General features: G+C 42.2%; 1 protein-coding gene across 1 annotated transcript in view; it reads right to left on the bottom strand.

Moving 5' to 3' along the window:
• LOC110527448 (gamma-aminobutyric acid receptor subunit gamma-3) overlaps positions 1–14,950 on the bottom strand; it is a 41,237-nt gene that overhangs the window by 10,357 nt on the left and 15,930 nt on the right. Inside the window, exons 4-6 of the mRNA XM_021608723.3 lie at positions 11,918–12,138; positions 9,995–10,077; positions 464–601 (exon numbers count right to left, since the gene is read on the bottom strand). Coding sequence (XP_021464398.2) covers positions 464–601; positions 9,995–10,077; positions 11,918–12,138 — 442 coding nt within the window. The remainder of the gene's footprint in view (positions 1–463; positions 602–9,994; positions 10,078–11,917; positions 12,139–14,950) is intronic.

The raw sequence follows: 14,950 nt of genomic DNA, 5'->3' as shown, positions 1-14,950 counted from the left end.
CAATTTCAACCTGTTTTCTGACCTGCCAAATGCTGTCTTTGTCATTTCCGTGATACAATAATACTACATATCTTGACTATCTTCCAAGAAAAGGTATGATAAACTGGCAAAGCAATTGTCTTTGCAATGCGATAGTTTACAAAGACTGGAAAAGCAATTGACTTAAGCCAGAGTGGTGGCACCAGACCTCAAGACACCAGCTGGTAATGCCTGCTGTCTCCCGCTGCTAACAGACAGGAGAATATGACAGATCATTTACAGTAAATGTAGATAATTTTATTAAAAAACAGCTAAAAATAGCACTTTGTCATTTTTCCTTGGAATCAGTATCTAATAATTCAGAGAGAAATGGGATGGAGAACACAGGAGCCAGTGAAGGGCTGTGATGAGGATTTATTTCATTGGTTGTGAAAAACAGGTCAGCTGTTTGGGTATTAAATGTACGATAACTAATTTACTGTACCTGCTGTTGTTTTTAGGACGTCTGTGGTATTCCGCAGCCCCATAAAGTCAAACTGGTAGAGGCGCCAGTACTTCTGGTCTGAGGTTTCAATGGAGTTCCTTTTCCATCTGTAAATCATTTCATCCTTGGGGTAACCATCTGTAAGTCAAGTAAACACACAGTGACCCTGTGACCCTATGGTAGCATTTAATTCTAATAAAATAAGATTTATGCTTCAATCTGACCCATACATGTTTCATTGTTTGATGGGTCTTACTGGACATATTCCTATGTATGTATTATATAACATACTAATTGCATACTGTTAAATACACTTAAATACGGGAACAGCACACGCACACGCCGGCACACACACACACACACGCACAGTATAGCACCACTAGACTTTTAAAAAGTAAAAAACAGTGCCATAGTAAAGTGCTGTAAGAGCAAATGAAAAGGGACAGAACCAAGTGTAATAGGATACTTTGAGTTACTGTGAGAGTGTTGTGTTGATGCTAGAGTTGACCTTCCCTTTTCACAGAAGTGTGTGTGTGCCTGTGAAATCTAATTTGAAAGCCATGCAACGGAAATGAATCACTTCATTGTGCTCTGATGATTTCAAGCAGGTGAACTGTATCCCATTGACATGTTATTATGAGGTGTGTATCTCACACACACGCACAAAGCGACAATGTTATTCACATTAGCGAAAGCTACAACAAAGGGAAGCTGGTGAGATGATGTGGAATGTCCTGAGTGCATGTCCATATCTTAGAAACTATTATGCCGTGAAAGTACAATACAATAACGAGGAGGCAGAAAGCTATGTTTAGGCTAGGGCTCAGCTGCAAGTTGGGTATCAGGGTTTGGCTCTGGAGTTGGCACTGCCTCCTAAAGGTGGGGTGTCCAGGTTATCCAGGCCAAGGAGAGAGGGGGCTGCAGCTTCATGGCCCTGCAGCTGATCCACATGGCTGCGGTGCACTTTACCGTCAGGCGTCCGAGTCCTGTAAGAGGCCGGTCCAGTGGCTTCTTCCACAACTGCAAGGACCTACATAGGGCCTCGAGAGTAGTTCCTCGTGTACACAGACTCGTCAGGTAGAAAACACCTTAAATGATCACGCCCCCTGTCTGCATCACCCTCCTGCCTTAGACGCATGTCACTTGCCATGTCCGGGTGCAGCCGATCTAAAGCAGTTGTCAATCGCCTGTTCGTTAACAGCTCGGCTGGAATCTTGCCAGTAGACGCCGTCGTAACATGTTGAGACAGCAGGAACCTTGACAGTCAGGCCTGCCAGTCACCCACCAAGATATAGATCATCCTTGGTTGTCTGAACCATATGTTCAGCTTGGCCATTGAGGGACGGATGATATGGGTTTGAGGTGAAATGTCTGATTCATTTACACCCAGCGAACTCCTTCAACTCAGTAGAAGTGAAGGCAGCTCCATTATCTGACACCAGGACGTCACACAACCGATGAATGGCAAACAGGAAATGGAGGGTTCTTATTACAGCACCACAGGGCATTAAGATAACCATGGCTACTTCCATGCACTTTGAATGGGAATCTACTATAATGAGAAAAGTATTTCATTTGAATTGCCCAGAAAAGTCCATATGAAGACAAGCATTTATTTGTGGTCCACTCCCATGGGTGCAAGGCAGCCTTGGGTGAGCAGGGTGACTCCTGACAGGGAACACAGCGGCGCACCACAGCCTAAATTTCCATGTGCATCCCGGGCCACCACACATATCTCTGTGCCAGTGCCTTCATCCTCACTATTCCAGGATGCATATCATGCATCATGGAAAAGACCCCCTCGCTCGCCATGCCAGGTACCACAACCCGACTGGCCCACAACACACAGTTCTTGTGAACCGACAGCTCGTTCAGACGATACCATTGAAACCCAAACGGTCTGCCAGGAACCTCAGAGGCCCATCCATGCAGAACCCAGCGAAGCACTCGGGACAGGACAGGATCCTTGAAGGTCAGTGCGGCTTTCCTAGAAGCATGGAGAAGGGCATCGGGCACCACCTTCTACAGCATCCCTTCCCAGGGAGGTGATGGCTCAGACAAAGGGGTAGTGAGTGACAGGCAAATCAGGGCATCTGCATTAGCCAACTGCTTCCTTGGATGATAGCAGAGCTCATAACTATGTCCCAGTACTCAGACTCCATCTGACCATGCAAGTGAAAATATTTTTGGGCATGGGCTTCATATGATGAAGCACGCCCAGCAAGGGCTTGTGGTTGGTGTAGACCACAAAAATGGCGACCTGACAAATACTGATTGAACTTCATGACAGCAAAAATGTTCGCCAGGGCCTATTTATCCGGCTGTGCATACTACTGTTCAGCGACAGTTAGGGTCCTAGATGCGTAGCACACAGGTGCTTCCCGACCATCATATTCCACATGACTAAACAAAGCCCATATGGAGATTCATCACAGACCAGTAACAGGGGTTTTCTATCATCATAGTGGGCTAGCAGCCCATCTGCTTGCAGCAGCTGCTTAGCCTCTTTATAGACTTCTTCATGAGCGGCCAGGTCCAGTAGGCGATGCCAGGGCTGTAGCTTTATCAAGCAGGAAGCAGTTGTAAAAATTGAGATGCTTCAGAAACGATGGAAGCTCAGACTTGTTCTGGGAAGAAGGTGCCTCCTTAATGGCCTTTACCTTATCCTGGGTTGGTCGCACGCCTTCCTTGTCAACGTGGAACCCCAGGAACTCAACACTGGGTGCAGCAAAAATTGACTTCTCTCTCTCAGGCTGTGGCCCCCCCATGGGTACTATAGACAACATACTTCTCAGGGTCTGGGTGACAGTTTACCAAGTGTGTCTGTTGTGTAGTCCTAGTGGGCATGAATGAACTGCCTGAGGCCTGGGACTGGGACCTTTGTCAAACAAAGTCGAGCTATATGTCCCCTCCTTTTACAGTAGTGACAGGTTGCAACCCGAAACCTACAGCTGTTGGAATTATGAGCACCTCCACATCTGAAACAGGCTTTGAAGTCATCTCTGGACTCTGACTCCGCCCCCTCCGTGCGCACCGGCCTACTACGTTCAGCGAGATGAATTACAGGAACAGTCGGAGGACCTGATCTTTCAGGGTGAAGCAGGCAGGCAATTATTTGCAGCAGTCTCAGCTGCCAAGGCTTTTACCTCAGCCACTCTAAATATCAGATTGGGCTCAGCCAATAGACTCATCTAACAATTCTGTCAAGCAGCATTGGCTCCAGTGCACCGAAAGCTTCGGCAGACCAGCAATGAAACTGGAGATCTAAGCCTGCGCAGACCAGCAATGAAACTGGACATATTCTGATTTGCCTTTTGTTTACAATTATGAAAATAAAATCTCTGCACAATTTCTGACGGATCTGGGCTGAAAGGCCACTTCAAACATGCCACTATGTGGGTAGAGAACCTAATGTACACTGAACAAAAATTATAAACGCAACAATTTCAAATACTGAGTTACAGTTCATATAAGGAAATGAGTCAACTGAAATAAATTAATTCGGCCCTAATCTTTGGATTTTACATGACTGGGAAAATTGATACAGATGCCTTAAAAAAAGGTAGGGGCGTGGGTCAGAAAACCAGTCAGTATCTGGTTTGACCACCACTTGCCTTATGCAGCGCAACACATCTCCTTTGCATAGAGCTGATCAGGCTGTTGATTGTGGCTTGTGGAATGGTGTCCCACACCTCTTCAATGGCTGTGTGAAGTTGCTGGATATTGGCAGGAACTGGAACACGCTGTCGTATAGATCAATCCAGAGCATCCCAAACATGCTCAATTGGTGAAATGTCTGGAGAGTATGCTGGCCATGGAAGAACTGAGACATGTTCAGCTTCCAGGAATTGTGTACAGATCATTGCAACATGGGACCATGCATTATCATGCTGAAACATGAGGTGATGGCGGCAGATGAATGGCATGACAATGGGCCTCAGGATTTAATCACAGTATTCAAATTGCATTCAAATTGCCACCAATAAAATACAATTGTGTTTGTTGTCCGTAGCTTATGCCTGCCCATGGGGCGCTCTGTTCACAATGTTGATGTCAACAAACTGCTCGCCCACACGACGGCATGGTTACACGTGGTCTGCGTTTGCGAGGCCGGTAGGATGTACTGACAATGAATGAATGGATTAGCTTGGCAAAGGGGAAATGCTCACTAACAGTAATATAAAGAAATGTGTGCACATTATTTTTGAGATATATGTTTTTTATGCATATGGAACATTTCTGAGATCTTTTATTTCAGCTCATGAAACATAAAACCAACACTTTACACGCTGTGTTTATACATTACATGAACAAAAGTATGTGGACACCTGCTCGTCAAACCTCTCATTCCAAAATCCTGGGCATTAATATGGAGTTGGTCCCCCCTTTGCTGTTATAACAGCCTCCACTCTTCTGGGAAGGCTTTCTACTAGATGTTGGAACATTGCTGCGGGGACTTGCTTCACTTCAGCCACAAGAGCATTAGTGAGGTGGAATTGTAATTATTTTGCCACTATGGCCTATTTATTGCCTTATCTCCCTAATCTTACTACATTTGCACACACTGTATATAGATTTTTCTATTGTGTTATTAATTGTACATTTGTTTATCCCATGTGTAACTCTGTGTTGTTGTTTGTGTCGCACTGCTTTGCTTTCTCTTGGCCAGGTCGCAGTTGTAAATGAGAACTTGTTCTCAACTGGCCTACCTGGGTAAATAAAGGTGAAATATATATATTTTTTAAATTAAATTGAAAAACAGCTCTTACAGTTGACCGGGGCAGTTCTAGCAGGGGAGACATTTGACGAACTGACTTGTTGGAAAGGTGGCATCCTATGACGTTGCCATGTTGAAAGTCACTGAGCTCTTCAGAACGGGCCATTCTCCTACTGCCAATGTTCGTCTAAGGAGAATGCATGGCTGTGAGCTCAATTATATACACCTGTAAACAACAGGTGTGCCTGAAATATATACTTTCGTACATACAGTTGAAGTCGGAAGTTTGCATACACCTTAGTCAAATACATTTAAACTTAGTTTCACAATTCCTGACATTTAATCCATGTAAAAAATATCCCTGTTTTAGGTCAGTTAGGATCACCACTTTATTTTAAGAGTGTGAAATGTCAGAATAATAGTAGAGAGAATGATTTATTTCAGCTGTTATTATAGCTTTCATCACATTCCCAGTGGGTCAGAAATGTACATGCACTCAATTAGTATTTGGTAGCATTGCCTTTAAATAGTTTAACTTGGGTCAAATGTTTCAGGTAGCCTTCCACAAGCTTCCCACAATAAGTTGGGTGAATTTTGGCCCATTCCTCCTGACAGAGCTGGCAGTTTTGTAGCAGTGGCTTCTTCCTTGCTGAGTGGCCTTTCAGGTTCTGTAGATATAGGATTAGTTTTACTGTGGATATAGATACTTTTGTACCTCCAGCATCTTCACAAGGTCCTTTGCTGTTGTTCTGGGATTGATTTGCACTTTTCGCACCTAAGTGCGTTCATCTCTAGGAGACAGAACACGTGTCCTTCCTGAGTGGTATGACGGCTGCGTGGTCCCATGGTTTTATTCTTGCGTGCTATTGTTTGTACAGATGAACGTGGTACCTTCAGGCATTTGGAAATTGCTCCCAAGGATAAACCAGACGTGTGGAGGTCTACAATTGTTTTTCTGGGGTCTTGGCTGATTTATTTTTATTTTCCCATGATGTCAAGCAGAGAAGCACTGACTTTGAATGTAGGCCTTTAAATTCAGCCACAGGTACACCTCCAATTGACTCAAATTATGTCAGTTAGCCTATTAGAAGCTTCTAAAGCCATGACATTATTTTCTGGATTTTCCAAGCTGTTCAAAGGCACAGTCAACTTAGTGCAAGTAAACCTCTGACCCACTGGAATTGTGATACAGTGAATTATAACTGAAATAATCTGTCTGTAAGCAATTGTTGGAAAAGTTACTTGTGTGATGCACACAGATGTCCTAACCGGCTTGCTAAAACTATAGTTCGTTAACAAGAAATTTGTGAAGTGGTTTAGAAACATGTTTTAATGACTCCAAACATAAGTGTATGTAAACTTCCGACTTCAACTGTGTGAGGTATTTTTGTTCAGTGTAGAATACGTCACCGTCCCGCACACACAGAGCAGCACAGTGCATTTACTTTCGTCATTTCCAATGTCATTAGCCACAAAAAAACATTCCAGCCTTTCAACATACTCCTCCCAAGACCTATGCTTTTCATCAACAAACTCCTTACTCTTCCCATAAAAAGCCATGATCACGTCAGAAAAGGAAAATCCACTTTCATTTATTTAACTAGGCAAGTCAGTTAAGAACAAATTCTTATTTATAATAACGGCCTGCCTCGGCCAAACTCTAACCCAGATGACGCTGGGCCAATTGTGCGCCAACCTTTGGGATTCCCAATCACGACAAGTTGTGAAACAGCCTGGAATCGAACCAGGGTCTGTAGTGACACCTCTAGCACTGACATGCAGTGTTGTAGACCACAGCGCCACTCAGGAGCCCCTTTTATGTTTACTCACAAATCCTCTTCAAACATTCTAGTCCAGAGTCGCCTCGTGTTCAGTACTATGTCCGTGACATAGTGAAAGTACAATCCAATACTGAGGAGGCAGAAAGGCAAGTTTAGGCTATTTACTCCATGGTGCAGGCAATAAACATGAACGCCATGTCGGCAGGTGACTGAACTTTTACACCCACTGTATGGGGCGGGCACGCTATATATGGGAGTGTCTGTGCGCGCTCCTTAACGTGCCCACAACAACATTACCCAATACATAACAGAAACCACATACTCTCCTGTCTCCATTAAGATGGGTGGAGTACAGTCAGTACACTGTAAGATTGTCTCTTCACTGGTAAAGGTCAGTTATTGACATATCCCACTCTGTACTGTAGGTTACACTGAAACGAGCCATGGTAGACAGCCCAGCCAACTTCCTCTCTCCTCTGCACAGATAATAGCTTGGGTCAAAGCAAAGAGAATGTATAAGGGACAGATGTCTATTAATCCTTGTATAGCAGCCTATATGCACTGTGCTCTGGGTTCGGTCGTATATAAACACTTCAATGGACAGAAATGACTCATCTCTTACCTGGGATTCTCTTTTTTTCATTAGATTGAGTCACGATGCGCTTCCTGCTTAAAGGGATAGTTCACCCAAATGACAAAATGACATTGGTATCCTTACCCTGTAAGCAGTATATGGACAAGGTATGACATCACTCCATGCTTTGGTTTAGTATCCCTGGCACTGTTTCCAAATGCTAAAGTTTTAGCATTTGTGGCACAAAGCCCATTCAAGTCATGGGCCCATTTTTCGCTAATAAGTGACTTTGCTGAGCTTCACAACTAATTTGAGATACTTTGGGATGATTTGAACGATGTGCAAACATTTGTAATGTCGGTCCCATGACACAAATGCAAAAACATGAGCATTTGAAACAGTGCCAGGAAAGGTAAACCAAAGGACGGATTGCTGTCATATCTAGGCTGCTTACAGGGTAAGGAAACCAAATATGTCATTTTGTAGTTTGGGTGACCTATCCCTTTAAAGATCTGAAAGATGAGAAGTCCACATTGATTTAATAACAAAATAAATGTTTTAGATAAATCAATGGAGGCTGCTGAGGGGAGGACTGCTCATAATAATGTCTGGAACGGAGTGAATGCAATGCCATCAAATATGTAGAGACCATGGGTTTGATGCCCTTCCATTTTTTCTGCTCCAGCCATTAACACGATCCTGTACTCCCCAATTAAGATGCCACCAAACTCCTGTGAAGTGTGTTATTTTACAGGGTCAGCCATAGCAGTACGGTGCCCTTGGAGCAAATTATGTGCCTTGCTCAAGGACACATCGGCAGATCGTTCACTTTGTCGGCTCGGGTATTCAAACCAGCCACTTTCGATTGCTGGCCCAACGCTCTAACTGCCAGGCTACCTGCCGCCATTGTCGCCATGGGAGCACAACACGCCACATGTCCAATGTTCTTTTCCCTGGGGTAAGTGAAAATATCAAACAGCGAGGATGTGTCTGTCGGCTCTGCCACGCCAGTGGGTGGGTGGTGTGGAGAAATGGATAGAGTTTTCCCCTGTTTCCAGGTCAGAGATTAAGCCTATTCTCTATTGAGCATGCTTTTTAAACCAGGACTACGCTCAATCTGTGTCTGGGCAATCAGACAAAGATGTTGATTTACAACAACAAAAAACATTCAAATCCAGAATAATATGATAGGGCTATTTTCTGAAGGTGACATTTTTGAGGATGACTTACTGTATGGATGTACATAGAGTACACAGGCTGTGGATGGTGAAGCAATGGTGGTTCATTGGAAGGGTGGGGAAATGGAGGGTGGGGGGGCGCGATTTATTGTAGACTTAATAGAAGTAAGATCAAGGTCTTTATCTGGGAAACAGCTGGAAATCCATTAGCTTCAGTGTGCATGGCCTTCACATCCTGTTCCCACCAATTCTTTAATTAGGGTAGAAATTCAATGTTCTACTTCACTTAATAATAACGTTCTATGTTCACTTCCCATTCTGCCTGAGCTGAATTTTGTCCCATTTTATTGCAGGTGACGTGCTGTTGTTGTGTTGTTAATGGACTGCCCAGAAAGCCTGGTCCTTTTCCATGTGGCTTTAAAGAATGGAAAAGAGGTACAGAGTAGGTTTGCATCAAGCTTTCACATTGGTGACTCACACATTCTCATGAAAGACTGCAGAAAATCGTTCAGGCTACAAACCTATATACCTTTCAGAGAATCTGCCCAACAAGCCTCCTACTCAAAACAGTTGTATGTGCATCGACCTCATACTGTGACAGAATAGAAACGGTATCATTTGGATCTAGTACATTGGACCTTGTAGTGACCAATGGCGTTTATTGCAGATACCTCCATCGTTTATATAAAAGTGAGTTGTAAGACTACAGTACGTGGGTGAGAAGAAAATGCCCGGGATAGTATGGTCTGACTTTTGGTGTCTATTGTGTATCATACTGTGATTGTCTTGTGCATAAATAAGGTGTTGATTGTTGTATATATTAGGGGTATGTGAGACAAGGGAGATGCACGTGTCCAGAGTTGATTATTAGGAAATGGAACTATACTAATTTGCTCAATTTATGAAACAAACAACAATTTGGTCTGTCATTGTTTGTTGCAAATACCATTGCTGCCTAACCTTGCTGCCCTTCCCTCTTCAAAAGGATCAGAATGGAACTAAGCTTTCAAGCTTTATTGTGTTACCCTAGAGGATTTTCTTAAATTGTATGTGGAGGCGTCAATTAATCAATCTATATGAAATATATTACCTATTCTCATGCATTTTTCATGTATCTATATGAAATATGTTTCCTGGTGTATTGTTCATATATTAAATATATTACTTTTCCCCATATATTGTTCATAAATGTACATGATTTCCCCATATATTTTTGTATATGTTTATACAAAATGTGACATATGAATGGGTGACATGATTGCCTGGCCGCACAATACTCACAGCTAGAGAAGACCAGGGGACAGGAGTGCTCATCCATGGGGAAGTTGTGGAGCTGCAGCTGGCACTCTGCATTGATGGTCAACCTACAGCACGAGTCAGAGAGAGGCCGTGAGTGAGCAGTGCCATCGTTTCTCACATACACCACTGGTGCTGTGAACGTGTCATTTATTGATGAAGACAGCATAGGGTGTGAAATAAGGGAAGGCTGGCTCTTGATGTTGTTCTTACATACTGCACATGCTGAGAAATAGACAGAGAGCCATAATGCTGAATTTCGCTGCTATGTTGTTTCCATTTTTTTTATTTGTGTGAAAAGAATGAGCGATTGCAGGGATAACAAACTGGCACCTTGTTGCATGCCTGTGAGAGACCTAATGGGCCACCTATTATCCTGACATGACTGCCAGTGCCAGGGGTCTGGAGATTGCCGGTCGGCCGGCCGGCTGGTCGCCTCCGAGTCTGGTGAGCCCTTCAAATTGTTATTTTCCTTGAGTAACAAACTCCGGCAGACTAGTTAAGAAAAATGACTGGATGAAGAAATGCTCTCGTCCCGGAGTTATGTAGGTCATCGGACCAAATTTCACCCTATTCGTCTTCTCTTTTTTTTTCTCCTTCTCCTCTTCCTCTGTCTCCCTGATAAAATGTCACTCTTGTTTACATTGGCTTGACTGAAGTTCACAGTGAAGAGGAATTAATGAGAGCTTAGATGGGAGCTTGATTCACTCCATTGTTTTAATCAGACCAGGATGCCACTCAAGACGATTTATAGATCTGCTAAATGATAATGCTGATGAATAATGCTAACTGAATGCTTACTGAAAATGCTCATTAATAATGCAAACTGATATTGCTCACTGACAACGCTCAATTATAATGCTCAACAATAATCATCACCAGTAAATCAAATCACATTGTATTGGTCACGTACACATATTTGGCAGATGTTGTTGTGGGTGTAGCGAAATTCTTATGTCCCTAACTTCAACAATGCAGTAATACCTAACAATACACACAAATCAAAAAAATTGAAAGAAAGGAATTAAGAAATATAGAACAATTATAACGAGCAATGTCAGTGTCCGGAATATAAATATATATGTATATGATGGTGTGTATAAACATTATGGGCATTATATGACGCTAAATAACAAATCTCAGTGATAATGCTCAATAATAATGTTCAGTGATAGTGCTCATACACTGTATAATGCTAAACGATCATTCTCAAAGATAATACGAACCGATAAAGCTCACTGAGAATGGCTGATAATGGCAGATCTTGTATGATTTCGCCTTGTGGAGCCAGCAAGGTCAGTGCTGACAATAATTAACCTGCCCACACATTATTTTCCTTTGTCCTGTGCTTTGCCTGTTGCCAAGGGAATGCCTCAGTCAGTGACGCAAACGGCAGGGTGATGTCTCTTTTCTCAATGGAGGTGAGTCCACGGTTGAAAACGTTGCAAAAAAGGACTGAATGGATGACATTTATGCCCTAAAAAGCATGACCTCCCTAAGACAGTGTACTTCAGTGTGTAAAGCGAGTGTACCAAGTATGCTAACCCACATAATGGAGCAATGATGAAAGAGACAAAACAATGTCTGTCTTATCATAGAGTAGACAGATGTTAATTTCTGTGTAATGGCGTAGCAACAGTATGTGGCACAGACGTCAGTGTGTTTGCGCCACCTTCTTATACTGTGTTGAACTCTACCTGAGTTCTGAGGACGTTAGAATATTCTAGATCTTCAGTACAAAGACAGGTAGTAATGACACTATTTTAATTTATATTGTCTTTTTCTTTCCTTTCAAGGGAAACCCCAATGTTTGCTACACTGTAAATTCTGAACTAAGATGGAACGATAGTTGGCTGTTCAAAACAACAATGTCTGTGACATCTGATAAAGAAAAGCCATTTATTTTACCTCAGCGTGTATAATATCTTCCCATCGTTCCAGATACGCAGAAGCTGATTGGGCATCGTAATCCAATGAGAGTCTGCGTTCTTGGAGTTTCTGAAGATGGTGTCAGGGACCCAGATCATTCCCACCATGTTGCTGTTGAGAGTCAGGATCTTCATAGTGCTGTTGTATTGCAGACGGCTGTCGATCCACGTCTGTGCAAAAATGATGTCAATTTCGTATTCCTGTAACAAAACAGAACAAAATGACCTTTAACCTACATCTATTATTACATATTTTATGATACATTTTGGTCCCAACTCTGGAGAATACATATATTTTTTTTCAATGAGAGAAGCTGCACATCGCTGTGTTGATGGTTTACCCGAACATAGAGACAGGACGAGACAAGACCTTTTGTTCTCTTAGACAAAACATACCATAAATGATTCTATGATAAGACAAGTTTAAATTGCCTTAACATTTAAAAGTGCTAAAAAATAGAAGTATTTCTCTTTTCCTAATCCTTTATGTTGACGTCCCCCGGAAACCACATCTGGATTCTGACGGGTGACCTTTTGGAAACTTTTACAGGCACATGGGACCTGACTTTAATGCAGCACTAATTAGAGTGTGATGGGTGCAGCGCGACTGTAGCTGTTACCATGACCTTAAGGAGTAAAAGGACAGTCGATCACACAATACGTCAGTCTAAAGAGTATATTACTCAAGCCTCCCAGACAATAGCCACAGTCATTTATAATATCTGGTTTGGCTCAGTTGGTAGAGCGTAGCGCATAGCACAGGTTTAATGGGTTTGATTCCCGCTGGGGCAACCCTAAGAAAAATGTATGCATGCATGACTGCAAGTTGCTTTGGATAACAGCATCTGCTAAATGGCATACATTAATGTATGAGAAATAAAGTGAAACGGGCTTGATCAGACAAACTAGTATCACAGATAAGATACATCATTTACCTACATGACTACATTTGAATTAATAATGCTGATCTAACATTTTACAATGTTATTCCACCCATGAGTTTCTCACTAGCTAAGTTCGGAAGATAAATGTGATATGAAATCAGTGATTAATCGCTAAGGAAATCTGAAAAACCCAAAATACCAGGTATGCATTTATTCCGCTCTCTCCCCCTCTAACAGCTTCTGTGTAGTCCTGTAATACCCTTGAAATGTAAGATGAAGGTCAATAAACTGTTTGTATAAATATGAATAGATATTTTCCTCAGAGGCATCGCAATTAGTTTCACTTCAGTAACTTAATTACAACCTTAAGACTGCAATGACATTTCATAGTCTTGAAAAAATGGCTAAAACAAAGAAGATGACTTGCTTCCTAAACCACTGCTAGACCCGGCTTCCTTACATCATAAGGGTGTGTACAGTAAACTACTATGTCATCGGACAGTAACTCAGGGTAGCTTTTATTTATTTAACCTTTATGGACACAGCGAAGTCACACTGAGATCCAGGTCTCTTTTACAAGGGTCAGTGCTATCCGGAATCCTTGGCACGTCCCTACCCTAAACCCTAACCTTTAACCCCTAGCATTACCCTAACCCTTGGATGTCCCAAGGATCCCAGTACAAAATGCTCACATTAGGAAAGAGCTAATCAATCCCGGCGTGTGCACTCATCACTAATCATGAGTAGCCTAGGTCTCTAATTAAGGTCTTAACATGCCTGTAGGGGACTACATTTTCCAAATTCAGTCTACCCTGGAGTCTTTTCCATCTCTACACTAAATGTAAGGAATTTAGAAAAAGCCTTATTATCTACCTCAGATGAGGGCCATAAGCAGCTGGATATGATTGCTACTGTTAAAATCATCACTCTGGCGATAATATTTGGTTATAAAATACACGCTGTGCTCAAACAGCTTATCAGTGTAGAGATGGAAAAACCACATCCTCTTTCCTCGTTCTGTGTCATTAACGATTATGGAAATCATTATGAAAGCTCATACCCAGGCTTTTAATGACTGATGCTACAAGACGTGAAAAAGGCAAAGCAACAGTCTTACCACGATGAACGCGAGTTCAAATTAAACATGTAAAAAAAGAGGTAACTTATGAATGTACCTTAGCCTCTCTGTCGGTCGTTACAAGGCTAAGAATTACTCCCAGAGCGCAACTTCCAGGCCAACACTAAGCACCCCTCATGAATTTAAAGTCCAACAGCAGGCACTAAAATGAGCATGTCAATTGTGACATTATGAAAGGTCAAGTGAGAAAAAATTATGTTCAGAGGAATTACAGCATTACAGTACAATGCCACGATCTGTAAATCCACAATATCAACCCATTAGAAGTACTCACAGTCTTGTGTATGATTCAGTACACTTGCTTCCACACACATTTCTGTTCTACATTGTTTATTTAGCCTGGTCCCAGATCTGTTTGTGATCTTGCCAACTCCATTGCTGTCATTGTCAAGCCAAACTTTTTTTTTGCAAATGATATATATATATTTTTTAGAAAGGCTTACAGTGAGGAACCAAAAGGTCAGTCTTGTGTAAAAGGTTGGCCAACAATGGGCAGCTTGCTTGTAGAGAGCTTTGAACTTTTGCATGTTGTGTATGGCTGGCTGTGGCTTCTGCTACGGGTAGCCCCGTTGCCTTGGACACAGAGTGAGCCTCCCAGATATAGCCTAAAAATAGCAATTCCTTTTGCGGAAAATTGTGAAGATGTCCCTTCAAACAAAATGTGTCAATAATTCAGTGAGTACATCAAGTAACCAGTGTCATTAAACGATGGTCATTGTGGTTGAAATCTACAATCCAGAAACTCAATGTGTGGGATACTTGGGAGAATCTGTGAAAACAATTGTTGAAAACAAGACAATGAAAACATTTTGAAATGTCTCACATTTTTATTTTCTGATATATACTGCACTAAAGTAATGGTATTGGATTAGCCCAAGGGAACCACTGCATTCCTCTGTTGGCTAACAAAAATATATATATATATTTTTAACACTAATTGTCACTGTAAATCCTAGCTGACAGCTGTCAAACTATATGAGTATGGATATTG

Source organism: Oncorhynchus mykiss, chromosome 7, assembly GCF_057628025.1.
Source record: "Oncorhynchus mykiss isolate SJ-2025 chromosome 7, ASM5762802v1, whole genome shotgun sequence".
NCBI lineage: Eukaryota > Metazoa > Chordata > Actinopteri > Salmoniformes > Salmonidae > Oncorhynchus > Oncorhynchus mykiss.
This window is presented reverse-complemented; position numbering and strand designations above follow the sequence as displayed.